Source organism: Scomber scombrus, chromosome 11, assembly GCF_963691925.1.
Source record: "Scomber scombrus chromosome 11, fScoSco1.1, whole genome shotgun sequence".
NCBI lineage: Eukaryota > Metazoa > Chordata > Actinopteri > Scombriformes > Scombridae > Scomber > Scomber scombrus.
Window position 1 is genome coordinate 10,301,618 of NC_084980.1, and position 23,815 is coordinate 10,325,432.

Below are 23,815 nucleotides of genomic sequence, written 5' to 3' on the forward strand. Positions count from 1 at the left end.
ACACTTAAACAGCAGCAGCTGCCGTGGCAGGTCAGTAGCCACTATTTGAGCTTGCTGTCTTTTGTCTCCTGCTCATGCCGGCGTTTAGCAAGGCTTCTGTCCCAGTCTGTTTCCACAGCCTCATCATCCCAGATAGTTGACGTCTCTGTGTCACTGAAGTAGCCAGGCTCACCAGTGTAGTGTGTGGGAAAGAGCAGCAGAGGCTCCACTGAAAATGTTCTCAGGTTCCTCTGCTCAAAATACTGCATGTACTCGTCTCTGAAGGAACAGGAAGGTCGTCAGAGTTTAGACAATAGAGATTTAGTACAGAAGGCTGTATATTCAGTAAAGCCAAACTAAAAATGTTTGTTTAATAGCACTCACTTGGGGTGCTTGTCGAACATGAGAGGTAGGAACTCATCAACAGGCAGCATTTTGTTGAGGGGTTTTGCATGCAGGAGTTTCTTGGCCCCCTGCAGGGACAGCACATATCCCAAAGTCCAGTAGGAGTAGCCTGGGTGCACAAGGTTACTGATTCCCTTTACCCAGTGCTCTGGTTCCTTCACTTGCAGCCTCTTACGGCCTACATAACTTCAAGGACACAGATATGTAAGTAAACAAATCTTTTAATCCAAATCCAAAATGGACACAATTTTAAAATTGTCTTACATGAGGTCCCAGTCAAGTCCCGATCCCTGTACATTTTTCATGATGGCCACAAGCCGGCTGCAAAATCTGGGCTCAAATCTCACATCATCCTCCAGCACAAACACCTGCTGCAGTTCCTGCTGCACCACCTAGAGGGCGATACATAATAGCCATGACCTCTCCATACTGCCACAGGAGTATCACTGCACTGTTGTACAGATAAAAGCTGTACCTGTTTCCAGATGTTGTAGTGGCTGAGGAAGCAGCCGATCTCCCCTCTAGTCAGCACACGGTCTGAATATGGGTCTTTGTAACCAGGCAGCATGTCGATGCCCATTGCCTGCAGCTGAGAGGAGTTCAAGGCTCTGAAAGCAAAATAGATTTGCTCATAATCACAGTCAGCTGCAAGACATTCAAACTGACTGCAAATGTTTCCTGAAAGGTGAAACCTTGTTTCTAATTTCTTCTGTCAATTTCTAGAGCAATAATGCAAAACACCCCATTAAAATTGTATACTAATACAGCCTATTAATCCAGCCATATTAAGTCCTTACATCTGGGCAGTAACATGTGTTTTATCACATAGGTAGGGCATAACGAGAGTGATAGGAAGAAACTAAGAAAAACACTGTCATGTATAATTTTGATGTATTTGTATTCTGTCTGGGTATTTCCACTTTAAATCTAATGCACATGTCTAAATTATTAGTTTCTTTGCTGATAATCAATGTAATCACACAAATATGATTACATTGCCATGCAGTAAACTACATAACAGGACATAAAGTAGTTAAAATGAGTTCCAGATCAAACAGCTAAAACACTGATAACATATTGATCAATTATGCATATCAGTACTTATATAATCCAACAACATAATACATATTAGAGCCTTAAACTGGTCATTCTAAATGATATGACTAATTTCGATACTTTTCCCGAGGTAATACCTTTATTTTTCACTGGACTTTCACTTGTAATGAAGTATTAAAATGTGGTTTAAGTGCATTCACTTCTGAATACTTGAGAACTGTTACTGTATGTCATACTTGCCATCCACCGCCTCTGTCAGTGTGACATTGATGCCTAGGACGGCGAGAGAGCTCAACATCCTCTCTCTTCGGTCTGCTCTGCGCTTCAGATTGATCAGAAAGATCTACAAGTGGAGGAGAATAAAGTGTTTGTTGAATTGAATCAAAACATCATAAACAGCACTAACAGGCTGGAAAATATTTCCTCAGTTATTAAAAATGCATCAATACCTCATCAAATCCTATCTTTCCTGGTTCTTTAGGCGTATAATGTACATACTGTGAAGGCTCCATGGTGTAGGAAACTGCAAAGAAAGTTCACATGAAGTACAGTAAATCTACCATTTCTAGCAGTCTTTTAGTTTCAATGGAATTTCTTGGATAAGTTCAACATCTACAGTAACCTGTGTGTACATTTTGAAATAAGAAGTGGAGGAAGTGAAATGAGTGGAAGTAGGCTTTAACAGAGGAGTGAGACATCTGTCAGGACTGTGAGAGCAAAAAGAGACCAAATATGCTCACACAGACAAGCTGAGGAAGTCATGAGCAAAGATTGAAGATTGAGAGCGGGAAAATCAAACAGTTGTATGCGTGGTGCTTACTGAGTGCTTCGGTCAGTGTGTGGGCAAAACTTTCTTCTTCCTCCTCCAGGGTCTGATGCTGCTTGAGGGGCACTGGTAAATATCCATAATGGTCCCTGTTGCACACGTACATCTGAGCACCTGCAGACGAGTCAGCTCATTCTTTTATACTATCACATAAAAATGATGTAGTCATACACAGCACAGTCTGTTTATTGTTATACAGTGAGTTGACTATGACATTAATAAGGGAATCAGCGATTATAAAATAATATAAACTTCATCATTATATGTGCAGTCATACTGGGGATTGAGTGAATCTATTGCCCACTATGCTCTATAGTGATGTATTTAAAGAAAACCTAACCATACCACACTTGATATGGTAGAAACCATCACTTTATTTAAGATGTCTATCTTCCTTGTTACAAACTGAAATGATTTATGAGTGTGTTTGAGTTTAATCTTCACATCAATAACTTAACTGTATGAGGTTAAGAAAAGGATTGTGTGGGTTGCCACTTAATAAAACATAAGTTGTAGTGTTGGTCTGACCTGCTTGCTCAGCAGAGAAAGCAAAGGCCATGATGTCATCTATATTGTAGGGGTACTTGGTGTGTGGAGGGTGGAAGGCCAAATCCTGGCTCACTGTGCGCCTCAGGTCCAGCAGGTAGGTGGAGTGTACCATCGGGACTGCAAAGCAACCCTTCATCTGCCATTTGCGAATGGGAATATATTCTGGTGTTCGCCTGTAGTAGCCCTATTGGGGTGTTGGAAGACCAAGAACAATCACTTTCTCAGAATTTCCACCAAATACTCTGCTCATGCTCTCCATTATGCTCTTTTTCAGATGGTACCTGAGGAGTCACGCCACACCAGAAGTTGGAATAGAGGTTTTTTGATTCCAACATGGGCGCCACAATTGTTAGATTTTTTGCTATCATGTCAGTCAGCACCTGACGGTTTGTCAGTAAGTTGTCACTGTCAACAAACTGAGGTACAAAAACAAGACTTGAACATCACATTCATTCATTCATACAAGTCATATCATATTATACACTCTGAGATGATGGATGGATATAGATATCACACCAATATATAGTCAGCCCAAAGTTGCCTGGCAGCTCTGACTGCTGCCTGCTTTAACTTCATCACGTGCACAACCCGAGAGTCAGGCCAGTGCTTTGGACCCTCCTCATCTGCATATGTGCTGAGAGAAAGAGAAAGAAACAGAATCAGTTTTCCCTTTATCGACATCAGAATTTATCAGATCAACTACAACTCCATTAAATGTAGGCTTAAACAGTATCAGGATGGTGAATGGGCAATGAAGCTGTTACATCATTTTATTTTAAAGCAGTGTTTCACCTCGGCTGCTCTATGGGTCTCCACTCCACTGAGTGGTACAGGTGCCGAACTCCTCTGAGCCACTCCTGCAGCATGGCTGTACTGTTGTCCTCACTGTGGTCAGACGCTGCCCTGAGATCACAAGGAGCATTACTCAACACAGACCTTTCTTTCTTTCTTTCTTTCTTTCTTTCTTTCTTTCTTTCTTTCTTTCTTTCTTTCTTTCTTTCTTTCTTTCTTTCTTTCTTACTTCTTTCTTTCTTTCTTTCTTTCTGTCTCAGCGGAGCCTATTTTTCTCACTCTTGTTAATGTTTTAATCCTATTTATCATTAGTTTTTTTAGTGTTGGCTCCATAAATCAAATCAGCATCATATAGCTACAGAAAAAGAGTTTCTATAGCTTACAACTTGAGTCTATATATTCCCAGAAATATAAACCCATTTAGATAAATTGATTGAATAAATTAGATTTTACCAGATGGAAATTCGGTCCTTTGGATAGTCCAGTCTGTCAATGCATCCCAAGAAGTATGGCAGGCTGTGCTGCGCGTTGCGTGCAAGGATGGTGATCAGTACTGTGTGCCTGAGCAGAGAGGACTCCCGCTCAGCTGGATGGTGGAGATGATCAGCTGGTAGCTCCTCTGCGCTGGTGTGCAGTAAGAGCTCTCCTGCTAAAATCACAATAGTTAATCCTAATCCCACAAATCCAAGAGACATATTTCCAGCAGGGCACCTTGATGTCTCTGTAGCCTCACACCAGTGCAACAGAGAGAGGAGAGAGAGAAGAAAAAGGGCAGACTCACACACACACGCTAACACACACATGCACACACACACACACACACACACACACACGCAGACACTGACTGACTGAGAGGAAAGCTGAGATTCAGATATTTGAAAAGTTGACATATTAATATCAACTGCTGACTAACCTATTTGACCTCGAGATGACCTCATTTAGTTGCTATTCTGGATCTTTCACTCAGATCACATGGTCGTCATCAGCAGATGTAATTTGCTGGGTTGTCATGTAAATGTAGATGTTTGGGTTGTCAAATTAGCATTAGTATTAGTTTTTTAAGGACTGCCCATGTTGACTTGATAAAAGATGAACTTAAATTGATATAGTCTGTCATATACTTTATTCTAAATCAATATAATTATTCCAGTTTGATTTTAAATGGTTAATGCAGTCATTCAATGTATTGTGTGAGTAATTATATAGATGGAATAAAATAAGTATGAATAAATAAAACGAATCATTTTCAGCAATTGAGTAAATTATGGACATTTCTCCCTGAGGAAAGTCTGTAAGGAGTCTTTTGGGCCTGTCTGACAGCCTTCGCGGAACACAAGAACGACTACTAATTTTCCACCCGGACCATTTACAGTGTAGCACGCCGGCAAACATTAAAAAATTGCTCACATGCCGTGACAGAAGCAGGATGTCCTGAGTCGAGGTTGCGCTGAATGAGAGTGTATTTCTTCTGCAGAGACGTTTAGTGACTGAAATGTGTGAAGCAGCAGACAGAGCAGATGTGTCCGAGAAACCTCCAAACTGGATCCTGCAGCATCCAGCGGTCAGTGTCATTGCAGCTATGTTGTGCAGTCTGAGGTCTGCTGATGGATCAACCTTTAACTATGTTTTTTCTCTGTTTTAGTTTCAGCAGATGAAGAGTCTGGAGGTTGGGGACAGTGCTCAAGTGCATACAGCTTTCCTTGTGTATATGGATCTGACTGAAGGTGAGTAAGTTCATTTTCCCACTCCATTCATTCAACTCATCAATTGTATTGTCTTTAAAATGGTTTATCTCAACATAAACATTTGAATGCTACTTTAAAGCATTCAGCACTCCCAAATGATTCTGCTGCTTTAGTAAATCCATTAATTGTATATGTTGTATATGCCTTTAAAGCCCACCATGTGTAAGTTGTGTGTAATTAAAATTTCCATATGTCCAGAAAATTCAAAAAGTGAAAAAAATCTGTTGTTTGAGAAATAAAAAAAACAGGAAAAGACAACACTTATGCCATATCACAATATTATGATATCCAAAAACTAAGACTATATCTAGTCTCATATCACAATATCGATATATCAATATATTGTCCCACCTTATACTTACCTTTTTAAAATCCACCTAATAAGCACAACACATTTTTACTTAACTTGACTTTTGACTCCGTACACATGAATTGCACACTAAAGAAGAGAAGTTTGTCCACCTTATCAAGAAAGCACTCACAGACTTGCCCTGTGTATCTTGTACTTCACAGTGCGACGGTGGAAAGAGGTATCTTGTGTCAAGAGTACTGAACTTGAGGCTGTTTTGCTGGAGGCGAGGGAGAAGGAAGGATCGCCCATCCACACAGTTCTCCCACTGCCTGTTCACCAATCTCTGAGCCACAGAAGGTGATAAGACCAACTCCCATGCGTACCCCTTCACAGGTCATTTCCCTCCATATCTGCACATTTACCACTGTTGTCCTCCTCTCTACTGTGCAGTATACGACATGTGCTGGACAGAGGGTTTCCTATGCTGTTGTGTGCGGTGGCATCAGACTCCACTCTGGTCTACCAGAGGATGACTGATGGGTTGGTGACACCAGAGCCACCTGCGGGCCCCTTCCAAGATGCGGGACGGCGGCAGCGCAGGAAGAGACGGACCCAGCCCTGAGTGTCCTGTAGAAGGAGGAACCTCGATGTAGTCGTTGAACTATAGCAGACAAGAAGAGTCTTTCAGTCTGTGTAAGCTGCTGCCAAAATAAGAGGTGTGCCGATGACATGGCAGCTGGGGAAAATGGATGTATCCTCAGTGCCCTTCATGGATGCTGTATGTGGTTATGAGGCCTGCCCTCCCTCTCAGTAAGAAACCACAGGCTACTTCCAAACAGTGAGGTGTAGATACATGGGTTTAAACCTTTCAGGCTTGTGACCACTTAAAATGGAGCAACCTGTGACCCATATTCACTGGATGCATTTGTCTCTGGTTACCAGGTCAAACAAAGTTATTTATGTAAGAACATTTTTACATGATGTGAAGAGGTACCATGATGCAATAATTCATAAGAAAGTTAGGGAAACTTTAGTGTAGTTCATTTTCAGAGAAACCGTTTGGTAACTTTGACAGAACTCTTGCATGTTCTCCATAAATCCTTTTGTTTGGGAGATTTGTTCTATATCCACAGTATAGAGTTGACTAGTTCGATATAATCAGGGATTTGCTCACACCACCTTACACCATATGTGGTCACATGCCTCCTCACTAACCTTCAAATTAGTTGGCTCCCAGTACAAAACATTTTGGTTACATTATAAGTAAAGCCTCTACGGTACTGGATGTTTTAGGTTTCTACAAATATTGATAATTGATGGTTAAAAGATGTTTTTAACTATCATAAACATATAACAAACATTTTAATGTAAATGACTCCAATATACATAAATGACAGAGTTTTTGGCCAAATAAAGGTACGATTTGTGTTCTTAATCATATTTTGTTAATTGCCTTTTATTTATTTCTTTAGCTGCAGTCAAAAGCGTCAACGAGGTACGTTTTAATGAATGTGTGTTCACATGTATGTGTTAAGTTAGCTAACTTTGTGCTGCTGTAGCTATTATCTGGGTTAGTTTGTTACATTTTTGGTTTAGCTTGTACACAGGTTTAATGAAACACAACATTCCATTACACCATAAATATTTGTTTATTTTAATAAAGTCCTGACTGTTTTTCATTTGATTGAAATGCTATGTGACCAATTGGCTTCATATTTATCTAACAGCATTAAAATAAACTTACCAGTGCTCTCTGGTGGACAAACTATGTAATGGCGACACTAAATGACCTAAAACATACAGTATCTTTAGCACTGATATATTAGCCAGCACTAATATCTCTGATAAGCTTAAACTACAGAATATAATAATGTATGTCCTAATTAGGGCTGAGACTAGGAATTATTTTCATAAGCGATTAATCTGTCAAATGCTTTCTCGATTAATCGTTAGGTAATTTGATCTATAAAATGTCAGAAAATTGTGAAAATGTTGATCAGTGTGTCCCAAAGCCCAGTTTTGTCTGGACCAACAGTCCAAAACCCCAAAATATTCAGTTTAGAGTCATATAAGGCTAAAGAACCAAAACATATTCACATTTGAGAAGTTGGAATCAAGAGACTTTGGAAAAGGTGTTCTTAAGAAATAACTCAAAACAATCAATTGTCAAAATTGATGGCAATTAATTTAATAGATGGCAACTAATCAGTTAATCAACTAAATGTTGCAGCTCTAGTCCTAACTGTATTTGAAGTGGTCCAATAATCATCTTATCACCCACACCCACAACACTTAAGTGTTTTCAGGAGCTCCAATGCATTGTGGGTATGTATGTTTGTATTACGTTGCACCACATTTAGACTTCGACCATTTCTTAATACAGTAATGTGGTATTAATCTTCAACAATACAATATGTCAGCAATATGAGTATATTGTTGACAAAATGATTCATCATCCAGCTTTATTTAAACCAACACACTTCTGCCAGCTGTGGGGATAAATTACTGAAAACACTTTTTTATTTTTTCTAGAAAAACAAAAGTTCAACATAGAAACTGAACACGACAACATAATACTGGTGAGCGAAATACTGAATCAGACTAACAATGTGACTTTGCAGTGCCCCCCCCTGTGGGGTTAACATGGAACAGATACTGCAGGGGGCGTCAGTATCCCTGCTGCGTGAGTGCATGTGTGACTTTATAATGGTGCAATAGTGTCTTAAATGAGAGGAAGGACTTGACTACATGAGACAATGATTACAACACTTCAACCCTGAGCCTTATATAACATGAATACTCTACATCGTAACAGAAACGGACAGGGAAAGACAAACACATCGTATTGGCCAACATATTGTAGAAAAGAGGTTCATACTGTGTCTTGGAATGCAGGAAGTTTCCTACCTGTTGACTTTTCAGGGAGGCATTCAAGGATGAAATATTCAAAATGACGCAGAAAGAGAGATTATTTTCACTATGAGTCAGTGTCCACAACAGCACTGGTTGCTTCTGCTGTATAAATGCCTACAGGACATCTCGGTAACAGCCATGTGTATATTGACCTTTCAGGAGTTATCCAAGCAGGGAAAGAAAAGTTCCTCGAGGTCCCAAGATCTCTGTCATAGTGTAATGGCTTCATCAGGTATGTAAACCTGAATATTGTTCTGCCCCACTGGAGAACCATGAAAACTGAACCATCTTTGACTTTGGTTGTAATCGTTCCTCTGGGATTGATCAGATGAGCAGGACGGCAAAAAGGTGCTTGATTCAAGTCAGTCAGTAATCCATTCTTGTCAGGTGTGTTTAATACAGTCAAAAACAAGACAGGGTCCCCCTTAGACATTGTATAACATGGTGTGGAGTGACAGTTCCTCTCATACTGGGACTGACGGATACACAACCACAGCGCTATGTCAGATCGTCCTCCTCTGAGCAGTAGTCCCGGCCCTGTGTACAAAACCGTGAAATATTACATTAATACTCTGTATTTTTTTCCCTCATTACCCTGGATGAAATCACTGGGCATGAAAAAGACAACATGGCAAAATATATGTGAAATTGCATGTCAAATGAATGTCCAGCCCAAATAAATGTTATCCGTGTTATGCTTTACATAGAAATACACTGTAAATGTGATTTAAAAAAAACTTTCAGTAGCTAATTTTGTTTGGTTTGACCTCATTAACATACATGAGGGGAGCAAAATATTAGAAAAACGTAATATAAAGCACTCCAGTACACCACAACAACCCACGACAACTTCAATAATAAACATAAAGTAGGATTATCACCTTTGTGACACTGTCAACAAAAACTAAAAATGTATACGTTCTGTGAAAGTAGAACTTATGGCAGCGCTGTTGTATTGGATTGCTCAGGTGTTCCTAATAAACTGCTAAGTGAGCGTAAAAATTGCACAATTTCCCAGAGCCTAAAGTGAACTTAGCTTAAGTCTTTAAATTGCAACAACAGACCAAAACTCACTCAATTTACAAAGATAGGACACAGAGAAAAGCAGCCAATTATCACATTTAAAGGGGTTGTTGATTAAGACTAATCAATAATATTGAATCGTCAACCAGCCCCCTTACACACCCATAGATGAAGTACAAAGCACAGCACACAAACTTGACAAGTTTAATTTTGCCTTGCCATCAAGTCACTCACAGAATTGACGTTAATTAGCAGATGATTTGATTCGCTGACATCGACATTTTTCATTTTAACCCACAAAAACTTTTACAGCAGCTATAAAGTTTTGTACTCTTTGCCAAAGAGAAGGAGCGGGTTAAAGAGAGTCCATGTCTCAAGAAGCTGTGTATTTTGCCAACTAGGGCGTCAGAATTCAGAGTCCCTGCTGTGCTCACATCATTTTCACAGTCACACACTCTAATGTTCACCTTAATACAAAAATGAAATGCTGCACTGTAAGCTGTTGTAAAGAGGAGCAGTGCTGTCACACAAGCAAACTGAGATGGACAAAGAAAGGAAGGAATTTGCTTTATTTTAGCCAACACTGATCCTGTAAATATGCCGTAATCTGTCCCGATAGCAATCCTCAGGACATTTCAGTTTTTAGCCTCAAAAGACTAGAACACAATGCGGCTACAAAACACATTTAAATCCGATTTAATGTTTTTAATTCTTTTCTTTGACTAGATCTAGCCACACGGCACAACTACTAAAAACATGTTTTCAACAAATAACAATATTGGTGGAATGCACTGGATGTAACAGATTGAGGCTGTTTTGTGGCATTTTTATGTCATCTGCTGTGTCCTCACTTGCCACAGATTTGCAACAGTGACAGGATTAACCTCCATTATGTCATTTAGCGTGGGCTTTTTACAAAAACACAGGAGCAAAATGCTTTGTCCCAGTAATGTGGCTGTCACTCCCTACCTTTTCAATTTTCTCATCTAACATCCTGAAGAATTCTTGCTGACTCTCTGACGAGTGGATGCTCCTGAAAGGAAAAACAGGACGTCAGGTTAGAGCTCCGCAGTATGGGGGGGGGGGGGGGGGGGGGGGGGGGGGGGGGGGGGGGGGACATAATGAAGACTTTAAATAACCACTGATACATGACCCAAAACAAATGTGGTAATGTATCACGCTAGCAACAAAAAAGCATCATAAGACAGTCGCACTTACAGTATCTTTCCATTTCCATTTGATCCTGTTTCATCCATGTGTTGACCTTTACCAAGTAGTGCACTTTTCTCCTGCAGGACATCCAACCAAACACATAAATAAACTAAATCAACCATCAAATCATTTTTTTTGTGTCCAGTCATTAAACAGCAGACTAAGAAACACAGCATGAGATACACAAACTAGTCAATAAGCTGGTGGAGTCTTATCATTTTTAACCTATGATATTAGATTATCGTTACCTATATTAATTCATTACACTTTTCATGACTTACTTGGTTTTCAAAATGTGCTGTAAACAGACAAACATATAGACATAACACAGAAAAAAATCAAACATAGAGAATAGAGTCACGCACGGTGCTGTCCTGGCCATCCACTCCTCCCTCGTCCCCACTGATGTACTTGACTTTCTCCACTCCTTTCATCTTGTACTCATCTGTGACAGAGTGAGAGACAGAGGAGCAGAAAGGAGCACATCTCCCCTTATTAATACTCGACAGCAGAGCCCGGCGGCAGGCACACAGAGGATGACCCACTCACAGCCGCTCTGATCAGCACAATCCTCCGGGTTAATAGTTCTCACAGTTCAGTACTTGGCAAAGTAATTATGTGCTTGAATTCTCACGCTCCAGACTAAATCCTCTCTTAACAATGGTTGGCAAGCGGCGAACACATGAGCTGTCAGCCTGATTCTCCTCTCCTCTCTGCCTCTCCATCTTTTCTCTCACACATGCACAGCTCGCCCCCTCCCCTATCTCACTCCCACGCATTATTACAGACATGATGCATAGTAATACAATACGCTTGTAATAAATCAGATGAATACTGCGTATGGTATACCTATTGTATGTCTAATAATAGATACAAAATGAGTGTTGTAATAAACAATATTTGTTTTATAGATGGTGAAGCCCTGTACAGATGTGACTGTTTGACATTTCCTGCACAGCTGCCTTTAGTAAAGCACTAATTAAAGAGTTCGATCAGCATATGACAGCTTGCCAATTAAGTCTTTAAATGTTCATCAAAGCACTGTTCACTGAAACCCCTCCATCAAAAACTTTAATACAAAACACATTTACATTTTTAAATAGTTACTGTGACTTATGCGACAGAAGAGTCATGCTTTTTTGTTTATATACTTCATTTATATATGAATATATTGGCATAAACAGCTGATATGATTTTGGTTAACAGACAAATACAGACAGAACATCAATTATCAACTATACTGAGTCACATTTCAAGCAAAAAAAAGTCAAATATTTAGTGGTTCCATCTTCTCAAGGATGCAAATTTGTTGCTTTTCTCAGTTTTACATTATTATAAATTGAATAGCTTTCAGTTTTGGACTGCTCATTAGACCAAAAAAAATCTGAAGATATCTTGGCTCACTGGATAGACCAAATCATTAATCAATTAATAAAAAAAAAGATTTGCAAATTAATAGGTATTGTACATAATCATAACACTTTACCTTCAGGCCCCCTATTTAGTATAAAAACGCTTAATAAATGGTTTGTAGCAATACAACGTAGTTATAAGAGGATTAATAACGTATCCTGTGAACATATCTTTTATATGTAACATATATTACAATTATGTTTTACTTTAGTCATTCATTATCATTATCACATTAATTTATATCTGCAATGTTATCAACCATTTATTACATGTGTTTGTATATTGCTTATAAATGCTAAATAGATGCACTTAAAGTAAACTGGTACTTACAAAAGTAACAGTTACAAAATAATTGTTAGTTGCGATCCGAGACACCATCGTTCTTACAAATGGTGGTAGCTACAGCTCTGTTTGACCTTTCATGCACACCTGCTGTTAGTAAAAACACTAATTAAATTAAGAGCTCCATCAGGATCAGAGAGCTTATTAAGTCTTCAAAGGTAGATCGCAGCACTATTGATTACTGATAACAGATTTCACACCTCTTGAACATATTAAGGATATATGTATGTAGCTATATATAGCTGGTTGCCCATGCCTAATGCACATTAAAAGGCCAGTTTGACCCCAAATGGAATCAAAGATAATAGAGGAGTATCTACATTTCCACCTGAGCAGAGAGGTGCATGAGAAATAGAGTAATATTAATGAGTGTGTGGTGAACAGACTGACCAGAGAGGAGGTCCCCGTTGCTGTAGGCTTTGCTCTGGCCCTCCTCACTGTTGGGCACAGCAGACACCTGCTTGGCAGAGGTGCAGCCCATCTCCTCCTCCTCAGCTGCTCTCCTCCTCACTCCTGAGTATTACAGGCACACCTGGTGAAGGGAGCAGAGGGCAGGTGTATGGGACTCAGAACACAGTCAGACCTTGTGATTAAGTTTTTATTTCAGGGAATGTCTGTCCTTAGTACAGACCAACAATGTTAAGAGTTAAACCTCCAATCATCATTTGGAAAGGGACTCCCCTAGCCTACACACGGTGGTAGAAACCCCCTGAACTCCTGCTTGAGAACCACTCATTTTTCATAATCAATTAGTCATGAAGCACCCCACCCTTGGTTTAAAACACACGGGCATCGCAATAAAAACAATAAAACAATATAAACAGAACGACTGCGAAATCACCAATCACAACGTGAGAGCGTCGGTGCCAGCTGCACCTCAACAATGAGGCCTTTCAATCTGTCGGGATGCCACTGAGCCAAGCAGCCGGGTCGTTTTATGAGTGAATGGGGGGTTTCTGTGGCGCTCAGAGGATTAAACTGTGGCCACGCACAAGTGCTCCCATCCCCGCCGTTACATCGGCCTGCAAGACCCGCTGCAACACGGCTAACATCACAGTACGTTGGACCAAACGACTTGAAGGTTTTGCATCAGGCTGATTGATCTCCATATGGTTGATCCTAAAAGGCACCGTCCGCTCAGCTGAGTCCAGCTGCAGAGTCAGCTGCTCCTCCACCTCCTCCTCCTCCTCCTCACCACTACCTTTCATTTGTACGTTTGTGCAGCTGCAGCCCATAAACGCAGCATCACTAAGCTATTGCATGTTGATGGCAAGAATATAAGAAAAAGGAGAAGTGTTAGGAAAAATGCATTCACTGTTTCATTTCACTACATCGTAAGGGAGGAAGTAATGATCAAGGTGCCTTATACAAATAATAACAAAAGATGAAGAAGGGGAAAAAAGAGAGCAGCCATTCCGCGGTCAGCAGGGAGCACCGAGGCGATATGTCCAAACAAACACTACGCTGCAGAATAAATGCAACATTACCTTTCTGGTTTATCCATGGCTCCTTCCTCCGGTTCAGTTTTACTCCAGACACAGGAGCCAGACAGACGGCATCTGCACCGCTCGGCTCACACAGGCATCAGCAGTGATGCAGTCACTCCGTCTGCCAGCTGGATCTCATGGCCTGATACTCTGTTAAAGTGATCAAATTGCGCCGATTAATTAGGACATAAAGAAGCGACTAAAGCAGCTGCTGATACGAGTTTAGACAGTTGGAAAAAGAAGGTTTAGAAATTACTTTTATTTCCAGCTCAAAACACACACAAAAACTCCACTTCTTTTTGCACACGGTTGTAGAGGCACCCTCTCCTTTTATGTGACGGCAAATTCACTACGAAGTTGCAATTGTATCTGTTGCCACTCGGAGGCATTTCACCGACGCACCGTGAACTTCCGTCCAACTCATTTGCTTCAAAGCTGACAGAAAAACATCCAAGGTTGGAAGCTCCGTGTCAACATCGACATCCACAACGACCTGATCGTCATGATTGTCCTGACGATAATCGCCCGTGTAGCGGACGGGATGCCGCTCGCTGCCTCCATTCAGGATGATGACCAGGTAAATGACTGAAAACTGCTCTACCTTCAACGTTAACGCCTTTAAGCCAAACTCCATTCAATTAATGTGTCGTTTAATTACAGCTGCTTTATCCACTCACGTAAAGGCCTTTTAGAATAAAAGGCTGATTATTTATGTCATACTAGTGAAGTCGGCACATGACTAAATGATCCATGAAGCCTTTAATTGATTGTGATTGTTACAGTATAATATAGAGTTTAATTTTGAGGTACTTTTCTTGAGTATTGATTCTACTTTATACTTCCACTTCACTACATTTCAGAGGGAACTATTGTATTTTCTACTCCCTACATTTATTTGACAGCTTTAGTTACTTTTCAGATGAAGATTTGACACTATGGATAATATAAAAAGCTTTTAAATATAGCACATTGTTAAAGATGAAACCAGTGGTTTCCAACCTCTTTGGCTTTTGACTTCTTACAAAAAGCAGTATGTAGTTGGGGTCACATTTCAGATGTCTATGAGTTGTTAACAGCTCCACCAAATTAAACTTGTCACATGGTTTCATTTCAATGAATGTTTAAATGGGCCAGTATTTCAAGATTAGAGATTAGATTGTTTTTTCTTCTTTCCTGTCCCATTAATCATCTCAGGACCCCTCAGATTGATCTGCTGACCTTTTGGAGGGGCCCAACCACTAGACTAAACCAGCTAACTGTGTATAAAACTAGCTCCACCTCCAGCATTTACAACAGTAACATGCTGATTACACACTGATGCTTCAGTAATAATAATCTAATGATGTCATATATAATAATATATCACTTATTGTAGAACCAGTACCTTTACTTTAATACTTTAAGCACATGTTTCTGTTAATACTTTTGTACTTTTACATAAGTAGGTTCTTTCACGCAGGACTTTTACTAGTAAAGGCTTTATTTACTGGCACTCAGGTCCTAGGTCTCTTAGATCTGACTACAAACCTCTCTCATATACCTTACAGTCATGACTCAATCTAAAAGGTGACAAAGCCTTTGCAGTTGCTGCCTCACAATGTTGGATCCAATTGCTTTTAGATGATCTCCTTTGATCTCTGTTTTTAAATTTAGGCTAAAGACACTTTTTATTCACTAGCCTTTTTGGCCCACTAATCTTTCAATCTGTTGTCATGTTTATAATTCAGTATTTGTCCCTTGTATTTGCCCCTTGTTAATTTTTATTGGTGTATTTGTCTTTGTGTGTGTTTGGGTTTATTTATCTATTTTTAATATGTTAATGTCCTTTTGTACAGCACTTTGGTCAGCTTAAGCTTTGTTTTAAATGTGCTGTAGATATAAACTTTACTTACTCTACTGTAATCTAGCAGTCAGCTGTAAAAAGCTGATTAGTTTTTTTACTTTTTGATACAGCTTTTTTGATTAATAATTTAGAATATTTATGATAACCTTTCCGTGGATTACATCATTTTGTTCTACAGAATATGACTATGTACTATCTGTGAGTAACCCTTCAGTTTGACTTAACCTCTGCCCCAAAACAGGGAGTGTCCAAATTGACTATTTATGTCATTTTGAGATTAGTCTTGATAACGTCATTTTATTAACTCTTATCGCTTATGTATATCAGTCAGGAAGAGACCTCCAGCAGTACCAGAGCCAGGCCAAGCAGCTGTGCCGGAAACTGAACGCTCAGAGTCCAGACCGCTGCACCCTGGAGGCTGGCGTAATGAACTTCCAGTAAGTTAACACATGAACAAGTGTTCACTGAAATACTGTATTTACAGTATGTAGAATCAAAAGTGTTTTTTTTTAAGAGATATGGCGCATGAGAAGAACAATGTCAGTTTAACAATGAGAATCACAGTTAAAACATAGAAAAATAATAATCTTGTAATCAAAGCGCATCTCAATGGATCAAAAGAAAAAACAAGCCATACTTTCTGCCTTTTTAAAAGGTGTTTTATTGCTGTCTTTTTTCTTAATCTCAGCAATTGAAAGCTGGAATATCTTATTGCTTGGAGGTGTATTGGCTGTAGTCCTTTGGAAATCCAAATATGGCAACATGGGCAAAGGCATTTATAATTATCTAAAGTATTTTTTACAGAGTATCGAAACAGTTCTGTTGAAGGGAAAAATAATAATGGGTTAGGATGAAGGATCACATTTATCACAGCTGCCGGTGATATTAGAATACATTTGTGACAGTCCTTGTACCTGCATTAAGTGTGAGATGAGGACAAGTTGAGCTTGTGAGAATAATGTTGTGGGAAGGCACCACAGTGGTTGTACTAATTCTGACTTCAGTTTCTTGTTTTTAGCTATTTAATAGAGCAGGGTGTTTGCTACCTGTCCCTCTGCGAGGCTTCATTTCCAAAAAAGATGGCATTTGCATACCTTGAAGACCTCCACAGAGAGTTCTATGAACAGTATGGAAGGAGAGTGCAGACAGTGACGAGGCCATATTCTTTCATCGAGTTTGGTAAGAAAGAGCTTTACATTCAAGAAACATTATATCTCCTATCAACTTCCTGCAGAAAGAATAAAAAAAAGTGAAGTTTATATATACATACATTGTTTTAGACACATACATCCAGAAGACAAAGAAGTCGTACAGCGACAGCAGGGGAAGGAGGAACTTGGGCAGTATTAACACAGAGCTGCAGGATGTCCAGAGAATTATGGTGGCCAATATTGAGGAAGTTCTGCAACGAGGAGAAGCCCTTTCTGGTGAGTACAGTCATGTTTAAAAAATATACCAGCACACAACACCAAAAGCACCTGGTAACATAATACATTCAATGTAATATTGCCACAACAGTTGCTTTATTATATATTTGTTGTGCTTACGGTTATGGGTCATTGTGATATTATGGATTGCATTGCATTAGAAGATATACGTGTTACTTTTATCCTCTTGTAAATCCCTTGCTTCATCTTCGATGCAACTTCCACTATTAATCAGTGTTGTAACCCCAAATGTCAAAAAAACTAAATCCACATTTACTTTTTTCACTTCAGCTCTAGACACCAAAGCCAGCAATCTGTCCAGCCTGTCCAAGAAGTACCGCAGCGATGCAAAGTACCTCAACACCCGCTCCACATATGCCAAGGTGGCTGCCGTGGCAGTCTTCTTCGTCACACTCATCATCTATGTGCGCTTCTGGTGGCTCTGATGGGAGTCTTAAACAAGAACTTTATTATTTGGGAGGTGTTTCTCTTTAAAAACCAAGCATTTACATTTATCATCATATAACACAGTGCCTTACAGGGGTCATGGACAATCTAGCCATGTTGAATGTAAATGTTCTCTCTGTACAGCTTTGTTACGCTACATATATTCAGCGTAAACTGAGCCATAGGTCTATAATGGGTTGGGTCTATGTTACAGAAGCAAACAGCTTCATGATGAGTTCTAAAAATTCTGTTTCCTGGAAGAACAGGGTGTTTTACAAATCAATGTTTACACAGTGGAACAGGGATTTCTTTCAAACTTTCGGCATAAAGAAGAAACCATCTATGCATACGCAGAGGTTTAGTTAAAAAGTCTTAATACTGTGATTCAAAAAATGTTTATTGTTCGCAAAGTTTACAGAATTGTAAGTCTTATTGATGAAAATATTAAATATTTATCAAATTGTCATCTATTTTACAGAAGTATGCATGGAAAACATCACATGGTTTTAACATCAGTAATGACAGTCTCTCTTTACATATACCAGCACTTCCCTGGTCTCACACACACATAATAATCCAATGAAGTCATGTTCACACAAATAACACATTATCCAGAGCAATAACTACATGAGAAGGAACAGTCACACATACACAACTCTGTTCAGTTCAACTACAAGTGTGATGATGATGATGATGATGGCCACTGTCACCCAGCATTTCATATTTTATTCTGCTGTGGTATTTTTAGATTTTATTTTATTATATCATATCCAATTAACAGTCAGTAAATGAGATCCCAGTTGCACATTCTGACTGCATCAGAGAGGTGCTTTGATTTTGAGCTTTGGTGTAATTGTTAAAACTGGAAAATCTTAATGTTAATTGATAACTTGCTGCAATTTAAACTGATTGATGGAGAATCTGGATGTATAGTCTTTTTCCTCCTTGCTCCACTGAAACCTCAGTTTTTGATAGTGGTGAGAACACATTTTCTTGCCACAATTTCCAAGTTTGTAGAAAATTTCAACTGATGACTCTTGGGGTGCAGAATCCCTCCTTTTGTTTATTTTGATGTTAAGAGTAAAAAGGTAAGTCTTTGTTCCTGCCCTCCAGCGTGTCAGATGGACATTAGGCAGCAGATTTATGCCACCAGATCAAAGTCGTCTCTCTGCAAAAGAGAAACAGAAGAAAAACATTCAACACAATGACACCAAGGTTTAATGGGGTTGATTCAAATACCAGATGGTCATTTGCAATTGCTGCATTTTTATTACAACAGTATGATAATACCATGTAGGCAAAACTTATAAATATTACTCACCTCGTCATTATAATTCATGACATGCTGTTTGATCTTCGAGGAGTCCACCCAAGTAACAAAATCCTCCATATTTCTGAAGAAAAAAAAGACAGATTAAAATGTGCTTTTTTCCCCCCACTCATCATTACTGGAACTAATGATTATTTTCATTATCAATTAATCTGTTGATTGTTTTCTCTATTGGTCTTTTCATGTAGAAAATGTCAGAAAATGTTGATCAGTTTCCCAAAGTCTAAGATCCTGGCCTCAAATGTCTTTTGTCCACAACACAAAGTTTATCGTAGAAGACTAAAGAAACAAAAAAATATTCACATCTTAGAAGCTGAAACCAGAGAATTAAAAAAAGTTCTTCTTTAAAAAAAAAAAAGGACATATGAAGACTTATGATGAATTTTCAGGCGATCGAACAATTGTTTAATCGACTAATGGGTAATGGGTGCTACTCTCATATTTGCTGTAAATGTATTGTCCTATAATATAGAATCTACAATGTGTGTGAGACAGGGCCTGGCCCACATGTTGGACACTAACCTGGTGACTAGAAATGCTGGATCTGTGACAATCTCAGGACCCACACGCACATCTGAGACTAAGTCAAGGACGCTACTGCGAAACAATCAGTGCACTCAGACATAGACACATAACAAGGAGGTTTGTAGGCATATTCACACACACAGTCATGAATCCATTAATGAAGGATACGTCCTTGTTCAATGAAGGTGATGGCTGTCTTCAGGTTCTGAGCCATACGTAGGTTCAGCATGATGCTGGGCAACCTCCTCCTGCAGGAGTCACACAGTAGATGTGTCATAGCATCCAAGCACTTAATGAAAAGTGTTAACATGCATAACATTAACACATGCTGTATAACATGTTTGTGGGATCATTTACCTGCAGAATGAAGATGCTGTGACTTTCTCTGTGAGTGACAGATTCTGTTTGGTTGGGATGAGTCCGATGCTGTAACTAATGTGAAGAAACAATAAAAATATCAGTGTGATATAATTAAGGTTTAGCAGTGTTTCTGTTATATACATAAAATGATTGCCGCCACTCAGAATTTTAAGACATGTCATAAAGTTGCAATTAAACAACTCTGCAACGGTCGCCTGCTCTCTTTCCACTTTGAGGATGAGTAACTGGAACAGTGACAGAACGTTGATCACTCGCAATGTCGTGACACCAAATAAACAACAGTGCAAGTACAGCATTTTCTGGAGATTTAAAGGGGACAGCTCTACCCTTGTCTGAGCCAGCTGGCAGTCTTTGCCCTCACAGTGCCAAACTCCAGTGTGAAATGTGAGAGAGACTTCTCAACTATGAACAATGTAAGACAATATCTAATATCTGACGTTAGAGATTGTTGGATTTCTGTCGATTTCCAACACCCCACTCATTTTTGTTATTGTTTCTATTTGTGGCTGAAGACAGTTGTAAGAACGGGATGCAGGGGGGACCGTCAGGCATCATACATCTTACTGAGCATCAACAGGCTGCTGCTGATCAAGTTTACCTATGACAGAGCTTTAGAGCCCTCCTTTAAAAAATAAATAAATAAAAAATTAAGTGATCTAAGCCAGGCTGCAAATTTTGCCACTGAGGCTAATATATAGTGCCCTCTGTAAGTAGTGGGTCAAAGAGACAGTATCTTTGAATATGGTACAGTATATATGGTATGGTATAGTATATGAATATAGTATATAGTATATGGCAAAGTATAAATATGTTCTGAAGTTTATTTTGTCAAGTGTCATTTTATTTCACATTTTTAATTTACCTATTGATATTCCCTTTGTACTGCCAATACAACAAAACCCTTTCCCCCTGCTGCTGAAAAAATCCTTGAGGAAACAGTTTTACAATAAGTTGTGATTTTAAAACAAGATAAATCAGAGCCACCAATTAAAAACTGTACAAAACCACAGATTGTTAGTTGTTTCTGCCAAAACAGGGTCACACTTTGATACTCACAGTTTCTCCAGTACTCGGTGTGTACTCTGAGCTCTGAAGCCATCTTTCTCATCCAGGTCTCTGATTTTCTGGGCCAGATCTCTGATGTTACGACTCAGCTTGTTATATCTGGAACAAAAGAGAGGAGACACACTGTTTGCACAAACACACTATACCCAAATATCTGTCTCTATAATATCCACTGGTCTACTCATACCCTCTTTAAAATTAGAGGAACTATAGGCAAATATCAGATCATATTTCAGTCAGTGTTCTGGGTACGTCTACATTTTTTGAAATGTTATTTTAACTTCTTATCTATTTATCTCTCAATGTACTAAAACTTGTAATGATGTGATTTTGGTGTGTTTAGAAAAGACTGGGATTATCCATTTATGTGTAAGGCAACATCAGGCTTGACTGAAACATTGCTTTCTTAACGTTGTAAAACAAACTAGAACAAATACATAGATATAAATTCACTGAATTTGGTATTTATTAAAATCATACTATTCAATACCAGATTCAGCTATTTGATTTACATGTCTAAACAAAAAAATATCATGGAATATTTACCCTGTTTCAACATTATTTTTGAAACAAACGCTTTCAACGTGTTTTTCAGTGTGACTCTATGTGTGTGTGTGTGTGTGTGTGTGTAAAACAGTAGCACAGATGCTCACTTGGTGTAGTCCTCCCTCTTCTCGAGGTGAAACCTCCGCAGCACTTTGACTTCCTGTAGGTTGTTGTCCACCTCCCAGTTGATAAAGTCCACCTTCTTCAACAGCTTCTGTTCATGGTGCTTTAATTTACGAACCATTTTTACACTCTTCTCTGGCTAACATCAATGTATTTACAAAGCTGAACACACTCACACGCCTCACATGCAGGAAACACAGGAAACACGTTTTCTTCTTCTGGTTGAATATCAAGTCGGGTTTGTCACAGCGCCACCTACTGCACCTACACTGAACATGACCCACTGTTTCTAAAGAGAGGTTTGAGTGAGTCAATGAACTGGAACAACGTTGTGTGTTATAGGTCATTAATAAGCCCTAACATAGCTTGGTGCTCTGGAGCCCTGTAACTGAGAAAATGTTGCTAAAGACAAAAACTATATACATCAATAATAATAATAACATTTTGTCAGCTTCAGGGCCTCTATAGCTGCAGCTTTTCGAATGTGAGGATTTGCTGCTTTTCGCCTTTTCTAAAATGTCATTATAAATTCGTTGGGTTCTTTTGATGGGTACAGGTTTAATGGGTACTTTGGTTGTGGCCTATTCTGTTTACATCCTGGTACTCTAATAGAGAAACAAGTGGAGTACACTGTGACTGCCACAGAATATCCTGACAGAAAGAAGAAAAAAATACTGGCAGATATGGAGCGAGCAGTGGCACAAAACAGAAGTGTCAAAAGAGTGAAGCGTACCACTGAGATTTTACTGTCGGGCTTTGTTCCAGTCTGCATGTTGTCTTACTGGGTGTCAGACAGCTCACAGAGCTCCTTTTGAACAAAAATGATCAACCACACTGGGAGTCCCAACACTGTGAGGGTGCCAGAAACAGGATCACAGACTTAAACACTGCCACACTCGATAACACGACTACCCAAACCCCTTGCAGAGTTCATGTACTGGAAAGCCTCAGAGTGGCAAGCATGGCTCCTGTTTTACAGCTTGGTATCATCATGCTATGTGAAGCACTTAGGCCTTCTGGTGTCAGCAGTATTTCTTCTTTTCAAAGAGACCATCAACTTTCAAGACATCAACAAAGCAGATAACATGATGTTTGTGAGTTTGTGGCAAGATTTCAGTTGCTGTCCTCACGTAAGAATTAGTACAGTTCTGCAAGCTGAGCCTTTAATTGTACCTTTCCTGCCACACCTGGATGGAGCTTTTCTTTTTTTTATGGAAATTGAGTTTCTTCTCAAGCAGATGAATGGAGTCTGAAGAATGCACAGATGCTCCAACTGGGACTACAGTGGATTACCTCCATTCACACTCCCCTAAAAGATGCAAAACTTTACAAAGCCTTAGCTGTGCTTTAGTATAAAGAGAACAATTTGTTAACTTTTGTTCATCAGCTGTGGAACCATTTCAGAACTTAAATTAAAGTTGGTTTAAAAAGCTCTAACCCTCTTGAATAACAGCAGCCCTTCTCCAGTTGTTTAGCATTATTGTTTTAAAACATGGTCTCTCCTGGAAACTCTGGTCCTAACTAAACATTAAGATTTAAATCTTAAAACTGACATATTTCATAAACAGATTTCAGTTTTTTGAACTTTTGGACTGTTTGTTTTAGTTTTTAACATTTTTATGCATATTTTGATGCAGTGTTTGGCTTTAAGTGTGTGCTCTCTGGATGCTTTCTAATTTAGCCTGTCCATGACCGACATGTGTTGGAAATAGTGCAAAATTCATTTCTCCAGCAGGTGTCACCAAACATCTGGTGTATGTGGTCTGAACAGGGCGACTCATTCATTCAGGACAGAGGAGGAGAGACTCCCTCCCTCTAAGGACTCAAAGCATACCGCAACATATAGGCTACAACCTACAACTGTGAAAGACTTTACTGTGTCTTTGCCACAGTTTATCTATTATTTTTACCCTGGGATTAACTTTATGAGTGTTTAAAGCAGAGAGAAGAGCAACAGGGAGCTACAGAGACTCTCCAGCGAATGACTGAAACTGTCTTCCACAACTGCAGATATAGGTAAGTGACTGTATGATGGAGAGAAAGTGACTCTTTGAGGCACAGAGGGGAGAAGTTAGACTATCAATGAGTTTACAA

General features: G+C 39.3%; 5 protein-coding genes across 5 annotated transcripts; 2 read left to right on the top strand and 3 right to left on the bottom strand.

Annotated features, from left to right (window-relative positions):
- Window positions 1-41: 41 nt before the first annotated feature.
- LOC133990783 (procollagen galactosyltransferase 2-like) lies at window positions 42-4,302 on the bottom strand. Its single transcript, XM_062429187.1, has 12 exons — window positions 4,061-4,302; window positions 3,608-3,718; window positions 3,332-3,449; window positions 3,097-3,231; window positions 2,795-2,999; window positions 2,261-2,380; window positions 1,890-1,963; window positions 1,677-1,783; window positions 860-992; window positions 649-776; window positions 364-570; window positions 42-258 (listed from the first exon to the last, which is right to left on the bottom strand). Exons 1-12 carry the CDS (start codon window positions 4,300-4,302, stop codon window positions 42-44), a joined length of 1,797 nt encoding a protein of 598 aa, XP_062285171.1.
- A 749-nt stretch (window positions 4,303-5,051) lies between these two features.
- On the top strand, window positions 5,052-7,079 carry tsen15 (TSEN15 tRNA splicing endonuclease subunit). The gene is made up of 4 exons (XM_062429368.1): window positions 5,052-5,168; window positions 5,250-5,331; window positions 5,866-6,001; window positions 6,095-7,079. Exons 1-4 carry the CDS (start codon window positions 5,100-5,102, stop codon window positions 6,264-6,266), a joined length of 459 nt encoding a protein of 152 aa, XP_062285352.1. The 5' UTR covers window positions 5,052-5,099; the 3' UTR covers window positions 6,267-7,079.
- Window positions 7,080-7,875: 796 nt separating this feature from the next.
- Window positions 7,876-14,352, bottom strand: zgc:55943 (uncharacterized protein LOC406337 homolog). The gene is made up of 7 exons (XM_062429238.1): window positions 14,291-14,352; window positions 14,035-14,184; window positions 12,938-13,079; window positions 11,158-11,237; window positions 10,799-10,869; window positions 10,550-10,613; window positions 7,876-9,094 (listed from the first exon to the last, which is right to left on the bottom strand). The coding sequence occupies exons 3-7, from the start codon at window positions 13,026-13,028 to the stop codon at window positions 9,056-9,058; spliced, it is 345 nt and encodes a 114-aa protein (XP_062285222.1). The 5' UTR covers window positions 13,029-13,079; window positions 14,035-14,184; window positions 14,291-14,352; the 3' UTR covers window positions 7,876-9,055.
- Window positions 14,353-14,394: 42 nt separating this feature from the next.
- On the top strand, window positions 14,395-17,997 carry sec22ba (SEC22 homolog B, vesicle trafficking protein a). Its single transcript, XM_062428647.1, has 5 exons — window positions 14,395-14,611; window positions 16,205-16,314; window positions 16,896-17,056; window positions 17,158-17,304; window positions 17,596-17,997. Exons 1-5 carry the CDS (start codon window positions 14,537-14,539, stop codon window positions 17,748-17,750), a joined length of 648 nt encoding a protein of 215 aa, XP_062284631.1. The 5' UTR covers window positions 14,395-14,536; the 3' UTR covers window positions 17,751-17,997.
- A 133-nt stretch (window positions 17,998-18,130) lies between these two features.
- imp3 (IMP U3 small nucleolar ribonucleoprotein 3) lies at window positions 18,131-21,914 on the bottom strand. The gene is made up of 7 exons (XM_062429431.1): window positions 21,706-21,914; window positions 21,044-21,151; window positions 19,964-20,038; window positions 19,775-19,854; window positions 19,604-19,655; window positions 19,073-19,145; window positions 18,131-18,919 (listed from the first exon to the last, which is right to left on the bottom strand). The coding sequence occupies exons 1-7, from the start codon at window positions 21,840-21,842 to the stop codon at window positions 18,893-18,895; spliced, it is 552 nt and encodes a 183-aa protein (XP_062285415.1). The 5' UTR covers window positions 21,843-21,914; the 3' UTR covers window positions 18,131-18,892.
- Window positions 21,915-23,815: the final 1,901 nt, after the last annotated feature.

Coding starts and splice junctions, on each gene's coding strand:
- LOC133990783 (XM_062429187.1), bottom strand. CDS start 4,302: ATGTCTCTTGGATTTGTGGGATTAGGATTAACTATTGTGATTTTAGCA. Junction 1,964..2,260: donor CACACTGACCGAAGCACTCA/GTAAGCACCACG, acceptor CTTTCTTTGCAG/TTTCCTACACCATGGAGCCT. Junction 259..363: donor ATGTTCGACAAGCACCCCAA/GTGAGTGCTATT, acceptor CTGTTCCTTCAG/AGACGAGTACATGCAGTATT.
- tsen15 (XM_062429368.1), top strand. CDS start 5,100: ATGTGTGAAGCAGCAGACAGAGCAGATGTGTCCGAGAAACCTCCAAAC. Junction 5,169..5,249: donor GGATCCTGCAGCATCCAGCG/GTCAGTGTCATT, acceptor TCTCTGTTTTAG/TTTCAGCAGATGAAGAGTCT. Junction 5,332..5,865: donor GTATATGGATCTGACTGAAG/GTGAGTAAGTTC, acceptor TGTACTTCACAG/TGCGACGGTGGAAAGAGGTA.
- zgc:55943 (XM_062429238.1), bottom strand. CDS start 13,028: ATGGGCTGCACCTCTGCCAAGCAGGTGTCTGCTGTGCCCAACAGTGAG. Junction 10,614..10,798: donor AATGGAAATGGAAAGATACT/GTAAGTGCGACT, acceptor TTTTCCTTTCAG/GAGCATCCACTCGTCAGAGA. Junction 9,095..10,549: donor TAGATGAGAAAATTGAAAAG/GTAGGGAGTGAC, acceptor TTTTGTACACAG/GGCCGGGACTACTGCTCAGA.
- sec22ba (XM_062428647.1), top strand. CDS start 14,537: ATGATTGTCCTGACGATAATCGCCCGTGTAGCGGACGGGATGCCGCTC. Junction 14,612..16,204: donor CCATTCAGGATGATGACCAG/GTAAATGACTGA, acceptor TATGTATATCAG/TCAGGAAGAGACCTCCAGCA. Junction 17,305..17,595: donor ACGAGGAGAAGCCCTTTCTG/GTGAGTACAGTC, acceptor TTTTCACTTCAG/CTCTAGACACCAAAGCCAGC.
- imp3 (XM_062429431.1), bottom strand. CDS start 21,842: ATGGTTCGTAAATTAAAGCACCATGAACAGAAGCTGTTGAAGAAGGTG. Junction 20,039..21,043: donor CACCGAGTACTGGAGAAACT/GTGAGTATCAAA, acceptor TCTTCACATTAG/TTACAGCATCGGACTCATCC. Junction 19,855..19,963: donor ACAGCATCTTCATTCTGCAG/GTAAATGATCCC, acceptor TGACTCCTGCAG/GAGGAGGTTGCCCAGCATCA.